This window comes from Dreissena polymorpha, chromosome 14 (assembly GCF_020536995.1).
Source record: "Dreissena polymorpha isolate Duluth1 chromosome 14, UMN_Dpol_1.0, whole genome shotgun sequence".
In the NCBI taxonomy this organism is placed as follows: domain Eukaryota; kingdom Metazoa; phylum Mollusca; class Bivalvia; order Myida; family Dreissenidae; genus Dreissena; species Dreissena polymorpha.
The window spans coordinates 49536395-49559440 of NC_068368.1; the positions used below are offsets into that span (position 1 = coordinate 49536395).

Genomic DNA, 23046 nt, shown 5'->3' on the forward strand with positions numbered 1-23046 from the left:
AGAAGAACACCAACACTATTCTTTACTTGGTACCAATTTATAGAACATTATCAAATTTTACGCCAGAATAAATGGAAACCAAACAATGACTTATTTTGAAATTTGGTTGGTTATAGATATCTTTATGTTTGAAAATTAGTCTCATTGGTAACTTGTTTTGTAAAAATGGGGCCAGATATCCAATGTTTATGACATTCAATATTGACAAGATTACAGATGCATCAGGCCATAATATGACTGCAGTATTGTTGAAATAGCAAAAAATACACACAAAAAAGGAACAATGATTTTGTGATCTCTGATTAACTTGACTCACTAAAGTAGAAAGTCTTGACATATGTGTTTGAAATTATCACCTGCCTTTTTCCTATGTAATAAAAAACTATTTTGTTTATTTCATAATATGGGGTCGTTTATGTAGCTAGACGCCAAACCTAGCTATTTGACTAAATATAAGCCTTGTTCTGGGAGGCTTTGGCTTAATTCATGTGGATAAAGTGTAGTCCACACTGAACTTTTGTTTAGAAAAGACCTCCTTTAAACGTAAAAATCCATTAAAGCGGAAAGTGATGTCCCTGATTATCCTTTGCGGACTGCACAAGCAAACCTAGCTATTTGACTAAATGTAAGCCATGTTCTGTAGGCTTTGGCTTAATTAATGTGCATAAAGAAATGTCCACACTGGACTTTTGTTTAGAAGAGACCCTCTTTAAACGTAAAAATCCATAAAAGCGGAAAGTGATGTCCCTGATTATCCTTTGCGGACTGCACAAGCAAACCTAGCTATTTGACTAAATGTAAGCCATGTTCTGTAGGCTTTGGCTTAATTAATGTGCATAAAGAAATGTCCACACTGGACTTTTGTTTAGAAAAGATCCTCTTTGAACGTAAAAATCCATAAAAGCGGAAAGTGATGTCCCTAATTATCCGATGTGTAGACTGCAAAGGCTAATCTAGGATGACACTTTCAGCACATGCATTCAGCCCAGTTTTTTGCTTTCCTTTTGACAGGATGGGAGGGAAGTCGTCCCAGTTCAAGATCAAGTCGCTGGGTGACCGTGACGACACAGGTGACTCCGAGTACTGGGCTCGGTTTGCCCAGGTGATCTCACAGAAGAAAGAACGTCTCTGGAACGCACTGCTAGAGGGACTGGAGAAATACAGGTAATCTCTTAGGGATACATTTATCCTTTTATTTGAGCTTAGTTGAAAGCAGGGCCGAGTATCAGTACCATGCTTGAGTCAGTATTCTGTTATAGCATTTAGATTTTTTTCAATATTTGAGATAAGCTTGAACATTATGCTTAATTTGGTGTTCACAGAAGTATTTTTGAGTTTTGTGTCTCACACAACCCTGAGTTTGAGGCAGAATATGTGCATTATCTTATAGCTGATATTTAAGATTGTTTTTGAGCTGACAGACATTCTCAATACTCAGCTGAGTGGAAATTCAAACCTCATTTCCTGGGTTGAGCTTAAAAAATGATACTGACCTCAGGCCTTGCACTCACCTCTTATTGAGCCTTGCATGATGAACTTAATTGACTTTTCATCCAACACTTACCTAGCATTATTAAGAGTTTTCTTCCTATAAACCATTCAGCCAAATTGAAAGTTAATGAAGATTTCTTATAATATTTATTCACATTTAAGTTGTTACTTAGTACTAAGTAGAGCTACTGGAATTTTTACAAATATCATTGAATGCAACTACAAGATTTATTTACAGCCAATTTATATTTATAAATGACATGCTGTTATGTTCTTTTAGAGAGAGGTCAATGTAAAAAAAATCAAAATTGCCAACTATGTCCCAGATTATGTTCCCAGGAGTAAAATATCACACAACTTGCATAGTAATTACTGTCAAGCAACCATAAAACATCATAAAGTTTAGGCAAACAAATGTAAGAAAATGTGAGATAATAAATCTATGCCGTTTTCTCTGTTATTGAATGCTCTTGTTTATTAGACTCTTGGTGAGAGTCATCAGCATGAACCCTTTGCATGCTGGGAAATTTGTCGTCTGCTAAAATGATGTCTGATGAATTTGTAAAATTAGCCTTTTTATTCTATTTTTTTCAAAGAATACTATCAGAAGAGCAAACAGTTTGGATCCTGATGAGACGCCACATTCTGTGGCATCTCATCTGGATCCAAACTGCTTGCAAAGGCCTTCAAAATTCGGTTCCAGCAATGAAAGAGTTAAGTGATGCTTTTTGTCTTGGTACAGACAACATGTACAGTAGCTAAGTGGATCTTCATCTTCAATTAGGTCAATTACCAGCTTATACCAAATTGTGTACTCTGTTCAACCTTTTACCACTCGAATACACACTTTGACGCATGTGCAGTACTGCAGTCTCTTAAAAAAATCAAATTGATTTAAGACCTTTCTAACTATATTAAAGTTTAAAGGCTTCTTTTCCAAACCTTAGGTACTGATTATCAGCAAATAGCATAAAACCTGCATGAAAACAACCGGAACATACTACAAGTAACTCGCAGACTGTTCTGGCTTCATGCTGTTTGCATGAAGCCATTTTCATTTTGCTTCTTATGGGGGAAAGGGTTAATGTGATATTATTTGATTTTTTCCATAAGTGAGGTGCTTGGATCTCGTGCGGGCCTGATCACGGAGACAGATGCACTCAGACAGCAGAATGCAGAGCTTAGGATGCTGCTGCATCAATATGTCAACTCTAAGGTATGGTCACTTGTGATGTATGAAATAGCATGTAAGCCTTGTTGTTGTATGCACGGAGCTGTATGCATGTGGGTAAAGTGCCTTGCAAGATTAGCCAGTGCATACCCACAGGCAAATCAGGAACAACACTTTACAGACCCACAGGCAAATCAGGAACAACACTTTACAGACCCACAGGCAAATCAGGGACAACACTTTACAGACCCACAGGCAAATCAGGAACAACACTTTACAGACCCACAGGCAAATCAGGAACAACACTTTACAGACCCACAGGCAAATCAGGAACAACACTTTACAGACCCACAGGCAAATCAGGAACAACACTTTACAGACACACAGGCAAATCAGGAACAACACTTTACAGACCCACAGGCAAATCAGGAACAACACTTTACAGACCCACAGGCAAATCAGGAACAACACTTTACAGACCCACAGGCAAATCCGGAACAACACTTTACAGACCCACAGGCAAATCAGGAACAACACTTTACAGACCCACAGGCAAATCAGGAACAACACTTTACAGACCCACAGGCAAATCAGGAACAACACTTTACAGACCCACAGGCAAATCAGGAACAATACTTTACAGACCCACAGGCAAATCAGGAACAACACTTTACAGACCCACAGCCAATCAGGAACAACACTTTACAGACCCACAGGCAAATCAGGAGCAACACTTTACAGACCCCTAGGCAAATCAGGAACAACACTTTACAGACCCACATGCAAATCAGGAACAACACTTTACAGACCCACAGGCAAATCAGGAACAACACTTTACAGACCCACAGGCAAATCAGGAACAACACTACAGACCCCTAGGCAAATCAGGAACAACACTTTACAGACCCACATGCAAATCAGGAACAACACTTTACAGACCCACAGGCAAATCAGGAACAACACTTTACAGACCCACAGGCAAATCAGGAACAACACTTTACAGACCCACAGGCAAATCAGGAACAACACTTTACAGACCCACAGGCAAATCAGGAACAACACTTTACAGACCCACAGGCAAATCAGGAACAACACTTTACGCTTAAAGGGTATTTTCCTTAGGACGAGACTTCCTTTAAATAAAAAATACCATAAAGCGTAAAGTGTCTTCCCTGCTAGGGCTGTTGAACCGATATACCGATATTTGAGACGAAACTTTACACACATGCATTAAATCCTGTTTTGTTTCAGCAAGTCTCGTATTGTATATGTATGAATGACAACTAGTGTTGATTTTATGTAATACTGAAATTGTTTATTACACTTTAATAATATGAATTTTTCATTTTCTAAAATTTAGAATCATAGAAAATTATTATTCAAATTCTGAATTAACATACTGCAGAGATGAAATATTATATTTTCATAAAATAAAAAAAAAGGGTTATTTGTAAATATTCTTACCTCCAATGGAAAATACCAAAAACATTTGTTTCACAAGCTAGATGTGGCCCAGGCCCCAGCTTGTTTCACAAGCTAGATGTGGCCCAGGCCCTGGTTTGTTTTACAAGCTAGATGTGGCCCAGGCCCCGGCTTGTTTCACAAGCTAGATGTGGCCCAGGCCCTGGCTTGTTTCACAAGCTGGATGTGTCCCAGGCCCTGGCTTGTTTTACAAGCTAGATGTGGCCCAGGCCCTGGCTTGTTTCACAAGCTAGATGTGGCCCAGGCCCTGGCTTGTTTTACAAGCTGGATGTGACCCAGGCCCTTGCTTGTTTCACAAGCTAGATGTGTCCCAGGCCCTGGCTTGTTATCCCCCGCCATAGGCGGAGGGATATTGTTTTGGCGTTGTCCGTCCGTCCGTCCGGAGCCATATCTTGGAAGTGCTTTGGCTGATTTCATTCAAACTTGGTATGAGTATATACATGGATACTAGGATGATGCACGCCAAATGGCATTGTACACTATCTGATAAAAACAGGTTATGGCCCTTGGTATCTTGAAAAAATGCTTTTTTTAGTGTCAAATATAACACTTTTGTGTCCAGAAGCATATTGACGGGAGGGGGGGGGGGAGATATCAATTCAACGAATTTGCTTGTTTTACAAGCAAGATGTGGCCCAGGCCCTGGCTTGTTTTACAAGCTAGAAGTGTCCTAGGCCCTGGCTTGTTTTACAAGCTAGAAGTGTCCTAGGCCCTGGCTTGTTTCACAAGCTAGATGTGGTCCAGGCCCTAGCTTGCTTTACAAGCTGGATGTGGCCCAGGCCCTGGCTTGTTTTACAAGCTAGAAGTGTCCTAGGCCCTGGCTTGTTTCACAAGCTAGATGTGGTCCAGGCCCTAGCTTGCTTTACAAGCTGGATGTGGCCCAGGCCCTGACTTGTTTTACAAGCTAGATGTGGGCCAGGCCCTGACTTGTTTTACAAGCTAAATGTAGCCCAGGCCCTAGCTTGTTTTACAAGCTGGATGTGGCCAAGGCCCTGACTTGTTTTACAAGCTAGATGTGGCCCAGGCCCTGGCTGGTTTTACAAGCTAGATGTGGCCCAGGCCCTGACTTGTTATTCATGCTAGATGTGGCCCAGGCCCTGGCTTGTTTTACAAGCTAGATGTGGCCAGGGCCCTGACTTGTTTCATAAGCTAGATGTGGCCCAGGTCCTGGCTTGTTTCATAAGCTTGATGGGGCCCAGGCCCCGGCTTGTTTCATAAGCTAGATCTGGCCCAGGCCTTAGCTTGTTTTACAAGCTAGATGGGGCCCAGGCCCTGGCTTGTTTTACAAGCTAGATGTGGCCCAGGCCCTGACTTGTTTCATAAGCTAGATGTGGCCCAGGTCCTGGCTTGTTTTACAAGCTAGATGTTGCCAGGGCCCTGACTTGTTTCATAAGCTAGATGTGGCCCAGGTCCTGGCTTGTTTTACAAGCTAGATGTGGCCAGGGCCCTGACTTGTTTCATAAGCTAGATGTGGCCCAGGCCCTGGCTTGTTTTACAAGCTAGATGTGGCCAGGGCCCTGACTTGTTTCATAAGCTAGATGTGGCCCAGGTCCTGGCTTGTTTCATAAGCTAGATGTGGCCCAGGCCCTGGCTTGTTTTACGAGCTAGATTGGGCCCATGCCCTGGCTTGTTTTACAAGCTAGATGTGGCCCAGGCCCTGGCTTGTTTCACAAGCTGGATGTGTCCCAGGCCCTGGCTTGTTTTACAAGCTAGATGTGGCCCAGGCCCAAGCTTGTTTCACAAGCTAGATGTGGCCCAGGCCCTGGCTTGTTTCATAAGCTAGATGTGGCCCAGGCCCTGGCTTGTGTCACAAGTTTGATGTGGCCCAGGCCTCGCTTGTTTCATAAGCAAGATGTAGGCTAGGCCCTGGCTTGTTTCACAAGCTAGAAATGGCCCAGGCCCTGGTTTGTTTCATAAGCTGGATGTGGCCCAGGCCCTGGCTTGTTTCATAAGCTAGATGTGTCCCAGGCCCTGGCTTGTTTCATAAGCTAGATGTGGCCCAGGCCCTTAATTTATTGTTTAAATGTTTGCCATGAAAAGACCTCAAGGTGAAAGGAAAATCCTGCTTGTATGTCATTTATATTATTGAACTTAAAAAAAGACAGATTACTCCTAGGTTTCTGCCAATTTTGCCTTTTGATGGCAATGACAGTCCATAATTTGGTCCTTTGTAATATAAGGTAAAACAACATGATATCCCCTGCTTTTAAGCTTATACTGGCATCAGATACAACAATTTTACACAAAACTCGAGAGATACGAAGCGCAGTCTAGGAAAAAAGTTCTTCATGTATGTGTGTAAAGTGTCATCCAAGATTTACCTGTGTAGACTGGACAAGTGAATGAGGGACAACACGTTCAGTCGAGACTTGATTCCTGCTAAAAAGAGACTTTCGTTAAACTATAAATACCATAAAAGCGGAAAGTGTCATCAGACTGCACAGGTTAATCTGGGACAACACTTTATGTGCATGCATTAAGCCCTGTTTTCCCAGAGCGCAGCTCATGTTTATCCTTCACTTATTTTTCTCACAGGTGAATGCAGAGCTGGAGGTGCCCCCCACGCGGGTGTTACAGCTCGAGATGAACCCCCCACGCTGATGGCCCCCCTCACACACCCCAGACAACACATCAGTAGACCGCGCCCTTCTCTAGGAGCTCCTGGCATCAGTCATGTGATCTTTAACAATGCATCTTCATGTTAGAATATTTGATAGGTTTTTTTATTGGAATTATCTTTTTTTTTTTTAAATCTGGGTATATTTTTTTTGTTTATGTTTTAAACAATTTTTAAGTGTGATTTAATCAGAAATGACATATGATTTTTCTCCACTAAAACTGGTTTTTAATTATTCATTAAAGATATTACCATATTAATAGTTTTACAATTATTCCTTTCTTTTTACATCAATTATATTTGAATTTTCCTTAATTACTTGTTATTTATTGAACTATATTTAATATATAGATCTAAGGCTGAAAAAAAGTTGCAACTTATTACTTTTAGTCAACGTTTTTACTCCTACATTGACTTTGTTATATGGATTTAGAAACACATGAACTAGGTTTATTTGTGGGGCTTTAAATGTATGTCAAGTTAATACTAGAGAAGCTGCATTTCTTGATAGTAGCCAACATCTGTTGTTGATCCAGCTGAAGAGCTCATGTTTGTGTTATCCAGCTGCTGACATTCGTCCCACTCACAAGTTGAAGTTCAAAACAGTTGTATTCTTTTCTAAAAGCATTGAACTAAATTTATCTCAGAAATGTTATGACATTAGAATTGTATCCCAGTTTGTAAGAATATGGTTAAGTAAATCCACATATTTGTCAACAAAAACTGTTTGTTGTGATTTTTTTAATGTACATTATTTTAAGAATAATAGTTACTGTGTTAGTATTATGGAGCTTTAACATTTGAAGAAACTTTAAATGTTATTCAATGTATCTGATTTTGACATTTTTCTATGTGTTCTTTCCCCCTGATATTTACAGTTATGCTTATGTAATCAACTTAGTCTTGCTGTATTTTTTCACAAAGATCCTTATAGTAGGCTTCAAATCATACAATTATAGATTATATACATAGGTGGCAAATGGCTGTCTAATTTTTTCTATTACACAGGATCCTTCATTAAAAGGTCATATTTGAAATAAATGTAGGAAAAATCATGTAGACAATTTCATTTGAAATTTAATTTTCAGCCGTTTTTAATGTCTCAAGTTACGATTTACTTTAGAAACTTTATACATTTGACCCCAGGCAGCAGAGTGCCTGTATTGAGATATGTCACATGATTAATGCCAGGGGCGAGATTTATATATGTGTTGACTTAGGGGTGCGTGAGGAAGGAAAAATAAGCCATTTATTTTATTTATACTTATTGGGCATACATTTGAAAACTTTTTTCTGAACAGAAATTTTATTTTTACAACCTGTGATAACGTTTACTTTTGTGAATAAAACAGTTTCTAAATAAAATAAATGCTATTTTGTTAACTTTAATAGAAAGCATTTATGGACAATGGTCAGTCTTGTATATTTTATTCAATAATACACCTGTACGATATTGGTTTTGTATAATGCATTGACAAATAAATAAAGAGGAAAGATAACGCATATTTCCGTTGTATTTGACGTTGTAAATGAAATTTTAGTAATAGTACTATCGTCCTGGAAAAATCGGGAAGCGCCGATTGTCTGCCTTCTGTACATTCACCTTACGCCTTCAACGCATGCACAATAGGTATATCCAAATACTAGTATAACTTGCAGGATATTCATTTTATCTGAAAAGATCAGGCGAGAGAAGAAACATACTTTTAATAGTAACACGGACGCTTCTTATTTTCAGCTAAAGTAACCATGATTGGAAGGTACTTTCGGTTAAATAGAGCCTGCGTCTGCCACCTTCGCAGTGAATTTCCATTCCTCGCACTGCTATAGATGTATATTGACACTTGATATGCGAGACCATTATCATCGTGTGAGTTTGAAAATGCGAAAGTTTTTTTACGAGGACACGCAATAGCTATGCAGTGACGTTAAATATGCATACGGCCATTTTTATTTAGCGGTTATCTAGTACGTGTGCGCACGATAACGATAAAGTGCGATAGTCTTACATACGAACGCGTCTTCAAGCTGATCAATAAAGATGTGATAAGGTTGATGTTCTCGTTTCATTCGAGCTAGTTACGGGACAGAGAATATAAGGCTATTAGAAGCTTGCAAAGTTTGAAAATATATACAAAAAGCTGCGATTCTACCGGGTATTGCAAATCTTATATAGATGATAGACTGTTAACAGCCCTGCATTATCATTTTATAGAGATAACTCTCTCCTACTTCTTGTACTGTACTTGTACTATACAGAGTTACGTTTTCTTATCTGCTTAATAATTCAGCCAGAAGAGAAAAGGACTCAGGTATTGTATTGCAATACATCTCAATAAGTAATTGTGAAATTAGAAAAAAAATTATCAGTCTGTAGACAGACTAATATAGAGGGGGGCAAATCATCAGAAGTTTGCGGGGTTACCTGAAAAACAACAGGCGCAAGAAAAGCGTGATTCAGATATCCCGTGCGCACGTGTCATATATATGGGTCGCACTAAAACGCGGACCAATCTGCGGACGATATAGATTATATAGTAATCTGCGGACCATATAGACAAAGAAGGATTATCGAATCTGCGGACGATATAGACAAAGCAGGATTATATCGAATCTGCGGACGATATAGACAAAGAAGGATTATATCGAATCTGCGGACGATATATACAAAGAAGGATTATATCGAATCTGCGGACGATATAGACAAAGAAGGAGTATATCGATTCTGCGGACGATATGAACAAAGAAGGAAACGGCAGACGATATGGATTGTTAGTGAACAATGGTTTTGCAATTGTTCACGCGTTATGTTTTGTACTTGAATATTTGAAAGTAAATATTTTAAGTTATTTTGCTTTTATTGTAGGAAATTCACATTTTTTTCATAAACACCACGCAAGTAGGTTTAATGGTTTAGTAACAATACAGTAAAGAATTACAATCATAAAAGAATCATAATAAACACAATGACAATTAGGAATATATTATTATAGAATATTAATGTTTGTTGCAATTTGTGCAAAACAGTACATTACAAAATTAAAATCATGCATACATCATTAAAGAATTATTGTGTACACAATGAAAAGCAGGCATATATTACTATAGAATATTAATGCATACATACTAGAATGATAAATAATGTTTAATAGATACGAAATGGTACTTTAACACATTAGCAAGTTATTGCATGTTACAAATGGTGCAAACTGTCCCGACACTGGCGACTTCCGCTGTCCCGACACCGGCGACTTCCGCTGTCCCGACATCGGCGACTTCCGCTGTCCCGACACCGGCGTATTCCGCTGCTGTCCCGACACCGGCGTCTTCCGCTGTCCCGACACCGGCGACTTCCGCTGTCCCGACACAGGCAACTTCCGCTGTCCCGACACCGGCGCCTTCCGCTGTCCCGACATCGGCGTCATCCGCTGTCACGACACAGGCGACTTAGGCGACTTACGATGTCCCGGCGACCTCCGGTGAAACTTTCCGCCGAGGTGAGGTGCAGATGGCAAATAAAGTCGGAAGCAGAGCTCCCTAATTTCTTCTGCGATAAGAGCTGCCGGGCTTCGTCCAATGTTGTTAGCATTAACGACGAGAGCAATGGTCCTTATCTGCGGACCATATGAATAAAGAATTAATATGCGTACGATATATACAAAGAAGGAATCTGCGGACGATATATACAAAGATGGAATCTGGGGACGGTATATACAAAGAAGGAATCTGCGGACCATATGAATAAATAATCATAGTGCGGACGATATATACAAAGAAGGAATCTGCGGACGATATATACAAAGATGGAATCTGGGGACGGTATATACAAAGAAGGAATCTGCGGACCATATGAATAAATATTCATAGTGCGGACGATATATACAAAGAAGGAATCTGCGGACGATATATACAAAGAAGGAATCTGCGGACCATATGAATAAATAATATAACTGCGGACCATATATATTCAAAGAAGGAATCTGCGGACCATATATACAAAGAGTGCATAGTAATCTGCGGACGATATAGAAAGAAGGAATCTGCGGACCATATATACATAGAAGGAATCTGCGGACCATATACTTAGTATACAAAGAAGGAATCTGCGGACCATATGAATAAATAATAAAACTGCGGACCATATATATTCAAAGAAGGAATCTGCGGACGAATTCATTGTATCGCCAATAGGTCTAGTTCCAAAAAAGGACCCCGGGAAGTACCGCATGATACATCACCTTTCTTACCCAGAAGGGGAATCCGTCAATGACTATATAGACCCATCTATGACATCGGTCCAGTACACACGTTTCGATAAAGCTGTTGAGTTAATACAACGTCTGGGTAAAAATTGTTTCTTATTTAAAATGGACATAAAAAATAATTTCAAGATCATACCAATCAAGCCTGAAGATTTTCAGTTATAAGGATTCTTATTTAACGGATCGTACTATTTTGATAAAACATTACCTTTCGGTGCACAATGAATTGTGCAACTTTCGAACGTTTTAGTACTTTTTAGAACACTGTGTCGTTTCCCAAGTGAACTCGGGACTGCTAATTCACTATCTTGATGATTTCTTTGGCGGCGATAAGTCTCGCCCACTGTGCGGTGATTTGATGTCCGTCTTTTCCAAGGTTATGGTCGAACTAGGTGTCCCAGTGGCAGTTGAAAAACGGAAGGTCCAACGATGGTTCTAACATTCTTAGGCTTAGAGTTAGATAGCGCAAAAAATGCAAGTTCGCATACCAATGACATACATGAATTGACCGAAAATATCAGCCAAATTCTGTCAAAAACAAAAGCAAGGTTGCGCGATTTACAGTCTCTCATAGGTTCCCTTAACTTTTGTTGTCGGGCTATACCAGCAGGTAGACCGTTCTGTCGTCGGCTCATTAATGCGACATGCGGTTTAACCAAACCTTTTCATCGAATTAGAATCAGGCGAGATATTAAGCTGGACTTGCGCATGTGGTTGCAGTTTTTTGCAAATTAAAACGGGATATCAATGTTTCACGACCAGTTTTGGCTGTCTAATGAGGATGTCAATATTTTCACCGATAGCGCGGCGGGGTTGGGGCTCGGTTTTGGTATTTATTTTGAGTCGCACTGGTGCGCAGCTAGGTGGCCAGTAGACTGGCATACAGACGGACATTCCAGCGACATAACGATCTAAGAGCTTTTCCCGATATTGGTTTCAATTGCAATATGGGGGTATATGTTACAAAACAAAAAGATTCAGTTCAACTGCGACAATGCCGCTGTTGTAGGTGTAATTAACTCATGGTCTTCGAAATCGGACAAAGTTATGACGCTGTTGCGTCCACTTACACTCAAATGTTTGGAATTCAATATTTTAATCCGAGCATCCCACGTTCCAGGTACAAAAACACAATATGTGACGCACTATTTCGATTTCAGATGGCAAAATTCAGAAACTTTGCACCGGAAGCAGACGAGGAACCACAGAGGGTACCCGAGTACCTCTGGAATATCTTCAAGACAGAGCAATCTCTTTTATGAGAAAGTCGATATCACAAAACACTAGCGCCGCATACGAAACCGGTGTTCATGCCTTTACCGCATTTTGCGATCTTTACCATATATCCCATATACAACCAGTACCTGAAAAGGTTATATTATGGTTCATAGCATACTGTTTTGAGAAAGGCTTAGCGACCCGCACGGTCAAAACTTACTTGGCAGGAATTATCTATTGGCAAAAGTACAAGGCCACAAATCGTTTTCCGAAAAATTTAGGCTAAGTAAGGTTATAGAAGGTTATTTGCGATCAATGGGTATAAACAATGACAGAAGACGCCCGATCACATCCGAAATCCTCTTCAAAGTAATACAGCAATTGCCAAACGTGTGCTATAACTCGTATGAGGCAACTCTATTTGCTGCGATATTTTCCCTCGTCTATTTCGGGCTATTTCGTATAAGCGAGTTGGTATCCCCTAAACGACCAGAAATGTATAACCAAATCAGAACGTCCGACGTTGAATTGTCGTTTGACCAGTCATACATCTCAATCCGCATCGCCAAGTCAAAAACTCTTCAACACAACGCTTCCAAAATCGGAGGAATCAATATGTCCTGTCCAGAGAATGCGCGACTATCTGGCTATGTCACCGGAAGGTCCTGCAGCATTTTGTCATAAGGGGGGTATGCCAGTTACCAGACGGTATCCGGAGAAGTGCCCCCTCGGAGAACTGCCCCCCGGAGAACTGCCCCCTTATTTTAAAGGTGGCGGAGAGGTGCCCCCCCCCCATCAAATCGGTAGGGGCGGAGAACTGCCCCCCTGTCAGAATTTAGTAGGCGGATATCTGCCCCCCCCATCAAATCTGTAGGGGCGGAGAACTGCCCCCGGTGTCATATTAGTTATTAGTTACGTAGTGAAAACAATACTTACGGGTAGTTTTACGTTATCGCCGTACACATTTTATCCGGTAACAATTTAATTTCAGTACAAGTATATTACCATTTATCGAACTGAATAACACAAATTGTCTAGAGGCATGTGATAATACTGTTTAAGGCCCTTGGTACGCATCTGCACCACTCACTATACATGAATGCCTTGTAAAAGTCGTGTTTTAATAAGAGCGCGAAACATAGTCGAGATCCACACAGGAAACGCGTGCGTGTTAATACTGGCAATGTGTTGCAACTAAATATAGACGTGCAACTCGGTACTTATGGAGGAAAAGTTACATCGGAATTAATTTACATTATAAAGATAGTATTGACCCATGGAAAAAAGTTAATTGACATATAAAAAAGTAAATTAATAGGCAAGGCAAAGGCAATAATTTAGCTGACTTGAAGAAAAAAGTGAAGTGAAGTTGAATTTATAAGCAATTTATTTATGTTGTTTAGTTAATTCATGTCTTCTAGCACCTTATCCGTCGGTAGCATCGCCAAACCGTCGAGTCGTCCGCAGTTTGCATTTTGAGCAGATCATGTCGACATGCCAAACAAACAAAATCGGTAACAGTTGCTTTAATTAGCAGCTAATAAGGCAGGCAGAGAACTTGTTACCGTTAACGATAAGTACCGCGATCTTTTAATCTTTTAATTGGTAGACCGGACCGACCTTAATTGTTAAGAACTTGTTAGCTTTGAATAAAGCCGCATACGGGTTTATTATATTGAACCGTCCAAATCCGTAATTGGCGAAAACAAACAAATAAATTATTGTTTTCAGCTGGCATAAGGATGGATTAAATTGCATGCTAATTGTTTGTTTTTATTACGGGGAAAATATCAAATAATTCAGCCGCGAAAACTTTTTATTAGCAAAAAGTTATTTGTTTTTCTTTGTTCACATTGACGAAAATCACGTGATTATAAAGTTGGCGACGTGACGACGTCCATGCCGAGGTAGGTATTTTATGCCGTTTTAAAACTTTTATTACTTGTACAACTTTATATTACTTTTGAAATTTCACTAAATTTCCATACATAATAGCAAGAAAGTTACTGGCGTTATTGTCATTATAATACTCGCTTTATATATCACCGCTATTTCTTTAATTAGGGGGCACTTCTCCGGGTCATCAATTCTGACAGGGGGGCAGTTCTCCGCCCCTTATTAATCAGCAGGGGGGCAGTTCTCCGCCCTATACAAAAACAGTGAGGGGGCAGTTCTCCGCCCAGTGAAAAATCTTTGGGGGGGGGGGCAGTTCTCCGGGGGGGCACTTCTCCTAGAGCCTTACCAGACAGCAGGTTAACGCGGTACTAGCACAATGCCTCGGCCGCACTGAATTCGGCAACGCGTTCTTTAACACTCATAGCTTTAGAATTGGGCGCGCAACGGATCTGTCAAGGAAAGGAGTTCCTCCCGAAGTCATCGCGAAACTTGGGAGATGGACATCAGACACATTCAAAAAGTACATAAGACCGTAACCCTTAAGATTTATTAAGGGCACAGCAGCTAACAGCTGTGACGTCACTAGTGATCCTTGCAGACGGTCGCGTACTTGAAGCAATCGATAATCGATAATGCGCTAAATAGCTTCAGATAGGACACTATATAAGGGTGCATATTTAGATTGGAACTTAAGTTACACTATTACATTGCACAATTCTAGACAAATGATTTTTGTTCCTTCACAAATGACCCTTATCACACAATGGTTTCAACTGTGCTTCTGAAAACATAAAATTAAATCAATACATATATATATGATGCTATTGTGGATAAAAATGTCATTTATTTTTATATAAACAATTAACTGAGTGGTTTCAACTTGTCTGAACTAGTGTAATTCAAAATTTATAAAACCTTTGAAAAATTCAATCATATTATGAACAGTATAATTCAATAAAAGACGCTCTATCTTGAGTTAAATATTATGAAAACATTTAGATTCATTTAGATTGTTAAATCTTAAATAACTGATGTATTAATAACCCTAAAGTACGTTATGTCTGTTATTAAAATTGGATGTGGAATAAAACTTGGTTTTACAAAAAGTACGTAATCAAATTATCCTTTCTTCATTGAATCAACGTTAAACATATTTTAAATATCATTTCTTGTTAGCCAGTCACACCTTTCAGTGTACTATATGGTATTTTTCCTTCTTTGTTAATCATGTCCGCAGTTTCCTTCTGTGTTCATATCGTCCGCAGATTCGATAATACTTATTTGTCTATATCATCCGCAGATTCCGTCTTTGTTCATATCGTCCGCAGATTCGATATAAACCTTCTTTGTCTTTTTCGTCCGCAGATTCGATAATCGTTCTTTGTCTATATTGTTGTTGTTGTTTTTTTTTTTTTTATCGAGTGCACCGGGAATGTCTCCCATACGGCCATCGCCCCCAGAAAGACGTGTTAGTTGGTTACGGGGGATAGTGCAAGATACAGGAGACAACCCGTTCCAGAGGTGACCCTGGGTCTTTTAGTGCCCGGTGTATAGCACCTAGTACACTGCACGTCGGTTTAACGTCTCATGCGAAAGACGAGTTAGTAGGTTAGGTGCAGCGGGGGATCGAACCAGCGATCTCTGGATTGTAAAGCCAGTGTGTTACCACTAGACCACGGATCCGCTACCTTTGTCTATATGGTCCGCAGATCACTATATAATCTATATCGCCCGCAGACTGGTCCGCGTTTTTAGTTTCTTCCTCAAATATACTACAACATAAGACATTTCTTAAGTGACCTTTATGTCACCGTTTGAAACGGGTCACAGGGGCGGTTCCAGGATTTCAACATGAGGTGGGGCGGGATTTTGAAAGATTGGCTGTGGGTCCAAGGGGCCGCTACGGCTCCTGGTGGGTGCAGGGCAAAGCCCTGCTAAGGGTTTCCAGGTGGCGAAGCTTCCCGGAAGCTCCATGATTTTAGTGATTTTGAAAGCTTTGACAACCACTTCCCGAGCATGCCAAAGTCTTCTGCATTTTTGCTCGTTTCGGCGTTGGTGCATCCATCTTAGTTGACATAAAATGCAGCAAAAAGAGAATCAATGTGCAAAAAGAGGGATACATCAGAATCGCAAAATTCGACTTATAAAACCGGGCGACAGAGGTCGAGTCAAGTTAAAACATTTAGCGAATGTCTGTGATTAGTGGGAAATGTTGTGTACGAAAAAGAACAACAATGAGTTTAAATAGGTGATTTAGATCTAGTTAAGTGTGAAACAACAAATGAATTGACTTTACTTTGGCGATTGTTTTTCTTTTGTTTTTTTGGAGGGGGGGGGGCGTATGCCGCGATAAATGTTCAAGTTCATTGGCAAAGTATGAACCGGTAAACGAATTGTGATTTAAAAAATATTTGTAATCCATTCTGAAGTGGATTTAGTTTCATCAAAGATTTATAAATAAAAAAAGATAAGCGATATCAGCTTTTCGCGGAAATTCGCCCGGAAAAAGACGACTTTAGCGTCACGTGACTACAGGCTAGGTACAACACATTTTGCGGTGTCGATTGATGGTACAGAATGCTTCATCACGAGTTAAATCGTCTTAGTTATTAAAGGGATCTTTTCACGGTTTGGTAAATTGACAAAATTGAAAAAAGTTGTTTCAGATTCGCAAATTTTCGTTTTAGTTATGATATTTGTGAGGAAACAGTATTACTGAATATTTACCATAGTCCAATATAGCCATTATATGCATCTTTTGACGATATGAAAACCTAAAAATTATAAAGCGTTGCAACGCGAAACGATTGAATAATTTGGAGAGTTCTGTTGTTGTCGTATAAATTTACGAAACTACGAAACTACGAAGATTGCTTATATAAGGTATAAAATACGTCATACATTAACACTCGGCAGAATAGCCGAGAGGGCTAATGCGTTTATACTCCAGGACTCCGGGGGTCACTGGTCGAGCCCCGGTGCGAGCTACATTTTCTTCCTTTTTTAAATTTTATTCTTGATTTTTCAATGAAGCTTTTAATATCCAAAGTTTACATTTATCAAAATAAAGCATTTAATGACTAACTTCAAAATATGCAAAAATCTGTGAAAAGGCCCCTTTAAATACGAAGACTCACTGGGTTCCTGGAAAAAAAATGCCGTTTTTGTGTCCAATAAAGTTGGGTGCAACTTAGAGTACAATTGTTTTACTCGTCCAAAAAGATTGGGTGCGAACGCACCCAACGCACCCCCCCCCCCCCCCCCTGGCTACGGGTATGAAATGAAAGGTACTGATCTTTGTTTAAGTATTCATACTTAAGCCCCCTTACCGTTTGCAGACGATACACTTTAGATTAAAGGTAGATTGTAACCTGTTATTTTCACTAATAGCGCATGCGTTAAATTGTTTACATGTATACACGTCACGTGACAAATATATTGATACATCAAGATGGCCACCTCACGATTAATTAGGGCTAAGAATGTGTGAGGTTGCATTTATAAAGCATTTAAATATTCCGATCGTGATTAGTTTACTGCATCTTATGTTTAATAAATGATCTTGCTCTGGAAAGTCTCGATTATCGGGCATTACGCTGAAGGTCAACGGTTCCATGTTGTTTACCAAATTCTTTAAATAGATTATGTTATGATACGTTGTAAACAACCCCCAGGACTTCAATCTTGTTTGCAAAAACAACATATTTTGTTTTGAATTGAGGAGTGTTTATCTAGAAAATTTAAGTGAAATGTACAGATGGATAACTAAACCTATATGAATAATCAAAGTATGGAAACCTAATTTACACAAACAGGTAGCAGTCGGAATGAATGAACATTTTTTTGACACTTCAGTGATTCACTTATTATGTGATTTAAAATAAGTGAGGATGGATTCCCGCAGAATAGGGCAGTATCGTGAGGCACCAGGGTCCGACATTGTCAAACAGGGCACCCTTAAAAAATTAAAGGTATGTCTATGATTATGACTGTTACAGATCAAACGTATGATGTTAATTATCATTATTATGTTTAAATATTATGTTACATGCACAGTGCCACTGAAGTTAATTTGTGTTTACTGAGTGACATCTCATTTGCACAGCGATGTTTGTTCAAATGCTACAATAAATTGCTACGTTTTTGCCACATCATAAGAATAGCATAAATCCATACATGCCATACGTCCTGGATTGTCCGGCATTGTCCTGGAAATGAAGAACGTGTCCCAAGGTCCTGGAATCTGTGAAATGTCCCAGATTTTACAAAATCCATTTTTACATGTACCTTATCTTTGGCTTAACTGCGCCTCGAATCTGTGTTCCCACTAATAGTAATCTGCAGCATCTCCATGGCAATCCCTACCCGAATAGGTTACTACGCTACTTGTCAACATCGATCAATTAACAGGGGTCCTGTTATCATATCAATTGTCTCATGTTTGCAGTCAAACCAAAAAGGATGCATTGTTTAATGTGGTTAATTGGCTTTTATATACTACGTTATAATTTCCCGCTTCGTAATGGGAAAGGAGTTGTTGAGTTTTCATATTTTCAGTATATTGGGTAATAAATTTGACTGGGTACAGGTACCAGGTCTGGTCACCCTCAGTTAACTATAAATAACGCAAGTAGATAACTTTTTATGCCCCCGGATCGAAAGATCAGGGGTGTATTGTTTTTGGCCTGTCTGTCATTGTATGTGTGTGTGTGTCCCAAAACTTTAACCTTGGTCATAACTTTTGCAATATTCAAGATAGCAACTTGATATTTGGCATGCATGTGTATCTCATGGAGCCGCACATTTTGAGTGGTGAAAGGTCAAGGTCATCCTTCAAGGTTAAAGGTCAAAAAAACAAATTCAAAAACTTAAACCAAAACTTTAACCTTCTTCATAACTTTTGCAATATTGAAGATAGCAACTTGATATTTGGCATGCATGTGTATCGCATGGAGCTGCAAATTTTGAGCGGTGAAAGGTCAAGGTAAAGGTCATCCTTCAAGGTCAAAGGTCAAATTTATGGCTTCAAAGCGGCGTATTAGGGGGCATTGTGTTTCTGACAAACACATTTCTTGTTTAATATTGAACACAGCAACTTCATATTTGGCATGCATGTGTATCTCGTGGAGCTGCACATTTTGAGTGGTGAAAGGTCAAGGTCATCCTTCACGGTCAAAGGTCAAAAATAGAAAAAATAAAAATTTCATTTCCCCATTCAATCTCTTACTTACTTCTTGTGGAGCTGCACATTTTGAGTGGTGCAAGGTCATAATCAGGGTCATCCTTCAAGGTCAAAGGTAAAAAAAAATCAAAGCGGCGCATTAGGGGGCATTGTGTTTCTGACAAACACATCTCTTGTGTGCCTAATCATTGTGAAACATAGTCAATACATTTTTTTGATTTCTCGGACAAGTTGGAAAATGGCTCAGATCGGTGAAACACACTTTTTAGCTCACCTGATTGCTCAGGTGAGGTTTTAGGATTGGTCTTTGTCCGCCGTCCGCCCGTCCTCATTTGGTTTGTAAACACTAGCATTCACATTTCTCAAGCATTCTTTATCAAAGTTGCTGAAAGATCTCAGTCAAGTTTGATAATGAGCAAAATCACAAAATTAATGCCATAATTATTGCCCTTAGATTGTCAAAATTTTCATTATATTATACAAAATCCTTGTAAACACTCTAGAGGTCACAAATTTGTTTAAGATTTTATGAATCTTGGTCATAATATTCTTTTTTGTAAGCAAAGTTTGATGTTTGGTAAGGGGGGGGTCAACTCAAAATATAGGTCACCAGGTCAAATCTTAAAAAACAAAAACACTTCATACGCCAGAGTTTTGGTTTAATAATAAGGATGAAACTTGACCAGGATGTTTGTCTGGACAATATCTAGGTCAAGTTTGTAGTTTGGTTAAGATTGAATGAACCGACTCCTCTCAGGTGAGCGAACTAGGGCCATCTTGTAAAACTTTTCTTTTTCATCAATCGCAGTTGATTTTTTAATCCTAGGCTTAATCCTCAGGGATTTCAATAGATTTAAAAAAACAGGAGTCAATGACCCCTGGACTGAAATTTTGAGGTGTCAAATTGAAAAATGCTGGGATCAATTTTGAAGCGCATTAATTGCGTTTTTGTCTGTTCTATTCAATTTTAATTTTTATAGACAAAAATTATATGCTCTAAGCGTAACACAATATCTTAAAAAGTAATACTGCTTTATTAAATCACAATACCATGATACATAACACAACATATTTTAATGAATTGGTACATTAAAATCTACTTCCTTATAACACATTTGAGTCTTTTAACACATTGAAGTAATTTAAGATATGTACTGGTAGCACCTTTTCATCACATACATTGTATTTATCGTCGTTATATTATCATCATCCTTATGATAGCTTTTTTAACAAAACACAATCTAAATGCATGGAACATCTAGTATAATATCTATTACTGTTTATCCGAATACTTTACATGTCCGAAACATGTACACTTAAGAATGCCTTGCCTGTAGTAGTTTTACTTTAATAATCCAAATTTTTATGTCCCCCACTATGGTAGTGGGGGACATATTGTTTTTGCCCTGTCTGTTGGTCTGTCTGTTGGTTTGTTGGTCTGTTTGCGCCAACTTTAACATTTTGCAATAACTTTTGTTATATTGAAGATAGCAACTTGATATTTGGCATGCATGTGTATCTCATGGAGCTGCACATTTTGAGTGTTGAAAGGTCAAGGTCATCCTTCAAGGTCAGAGGTCTAATATATGTGGCCCAAATCGCTTATTTTATAAATACTTTTGCAATATTGAAGATAGCAACTTGATATTTGGCACGCATGTGCATTTTATGGAGCTGCACATTTTGAGTGGTGAAAGGTCAAGGTCATCCTTCAAGGTCAGAGGTCAAATATATGGGGCCCAAATCACTTATTTTATGAATACTTTTGCAATAATGAAGATAGCAACTTGATATTTGGCATGCATGTGTATCTCATGGACCTGCACATTTTGAGTGGTGAAAGGTCAAGGTCAAGGTCATCCTTCACAAGGTCAAGGTCATCCTTCAAGGTCAAACATCATATAGGGGGACTTTCTGTTTCACAAACACATCTTGTTCTTGTTGTAATCTGGTTTAACAAACCTTATCAAATGTTTGTTAAATCCAGATAATGCTTTCTCCATTACTGAATCACCATTACTTGCAATTTGAATCGCCAGCTTTTAATTGAACGCGGGTTGAATGTTTCGTCCGCCATTTACAATGTTGAAGATCATGACGTAGCACTTTAATTCTACTCAGATAATTTATATCTAATTGAAGAAATGTGTTTTCTCAATGTTATGTGTAGTATTATGACCTTTTAGTATAAAAAATGAACTGTGATTCCTGTTTATATAAGATGGGTTTTACTCATAATTATCGATGGATTAACAAACTGACAAAACTTGCTGGACTTTATTGTGGATCTATGTAATTAATAGACCTTGATCAATTTTGTTTTTTCTTTAATTACTTTTGCCGACTTTCTTTAACCGTGCCGTCTGCAAAATCTGCAAAAAACCCTGCAATTATCGGATGGTCAATCAATTATCACGTAGTCACTGCTGCTAATTACCCAGTTAGTGCGCATGCAGTGCCCACGCTGCTGCCATACATTATCGCCAATGGCGATTTTTTTATCCAACTGGCTATTATTTCTTAAAATTGTCTAGAAAAATGGTGATTATTTTATCCGCCTACATCAAAAAACAAATTGCCTCTAAATGTTGTCCGAAGAATGCGAAACGCCTGCAAATCAGGCCATTAAGCAGGACAAATCGATAACGAGATTACCTGTGTACACACTCGACCCTGTGTATTGTCATACACGCCTCAATAACTTTTGCGACATTGTGGCCTAGAGAGTTTTTCTCAATCAGTGTCCGACAGCAGTGATATATTTCGGAAAAAACATTTTTAATCTCCCTGTGCTTTACCAATTATCGGTAACTGTTAGATTTTTGTTAATTTTGCGCCAATTATTAATTAATCGTCATGAAATTGCTGCTTTATTTTGTCGGCTGGTTTTATTTTTCACGCCGTTTTTTCTGCAATTAGATAACGTTGAACATTGCTTGATGAAATAATTATTTAATCGCCATCAACTAATTATCCCTGTAATTACCTCTGTTTGTCGTCTGCTTTAGCATAATGATTTCAATTCTTAACCAGGTTATCTGGTTTTCCCAATTCAAAGGGACCTGACACATGCCATGGCCAGCTAATTTTAACGAAACACGTGTTTGGAATTACACTGAGGTGGTGTATTTTACTCACGCGCTGTGACGTTAAGGCCAGAGTTTTTTACTAAAATGATTTTCGGATTTTCTTTTTTAAGTGTCGGGTAGGAGGATGGAATAAAAAAGAAAAAAAAGATGGGTGACCAAATATGCACTCATTTTAAAAATGTTATGGTATGAAGTTCTTTTTACTAAGCAACCACAGTGATTTTTTTTCAAACATGTTGATGTGCAAAATGATCATAATCAGACTGTAGGTCTTGATGTGCAGTTTTTAAATAAGTTTAAATTTTAAAAATATCTTAACTATATATATATAAGTTCAAAAGTTATGCAAACTTTTCACTTGTCTATAATAAACTTTTTGGTGATTTTTTTATGTGTTTTTTTTCACAAGTAATCCATATGTTGCATTAAAAATACTTTATTTCCTCAAACAACCAATACGCTATTGAGGTTTAAAAGAAACATTTATAGTTTATTGTCCAGAAAAAAAATCAATACCGCAGACAAATACAAATAGCATAATAAAACGCTTTTCAGGGGTTTCACTGGCCCCAAAAAGTTGTCGCCACATTATCGCGGTGTGAAAACCGCTTGTAATTCAAACTTAATCAATAAGGACA

The 23046-nt window shown here is 38.8% G+C and overlaps 2 protein-coding genes across 2 annotated transcripts in view; both read left to right on the forward strand.

The window, feature by feature from the left end:
- Positions 1-8260, forward strand: part of LOC127857106 (dynein regulatory complex protein 1-like) — a 34403-nt gene extending 26143 nt beyond the window's left edge. Inside the window, exons 16-18 of the mRNA XM_052393462.1 lie at positions 1012-1164; positions 2605-2707; positions 6680-8260. Of these exons, the coding sequence (XP_052249422.1) occupies positions 1012-1164; positions 2605-2707; positions 6680-6745 (322 nt within the window). The 3' untranslated portion in view covers positions 6746-8260. The remainder of the gene's footprint in view (positions 1-1011; positions 1165-2604; positions 2708-6679) is intronic.
- Positions 8261-17564: 9304 nt separating this feature from the next.
- LOC127857108 (uncharacterized) overlaps positions 17565-23046 on the forward strand; it is a 51912-nt gene continuing 46430 nt past the window's right edge. The window contains exon 1 of the mRNA XM_052393463.1: positions 17565-18108. Coding sequence (XP_052249423.1) covers positions 18028-18108 — 81 coding nt within the window. The 5' untranslated portion in view covers positions 17565-18027. The remainder of the gene's footprint in view (positions 18109-23046) is intronic.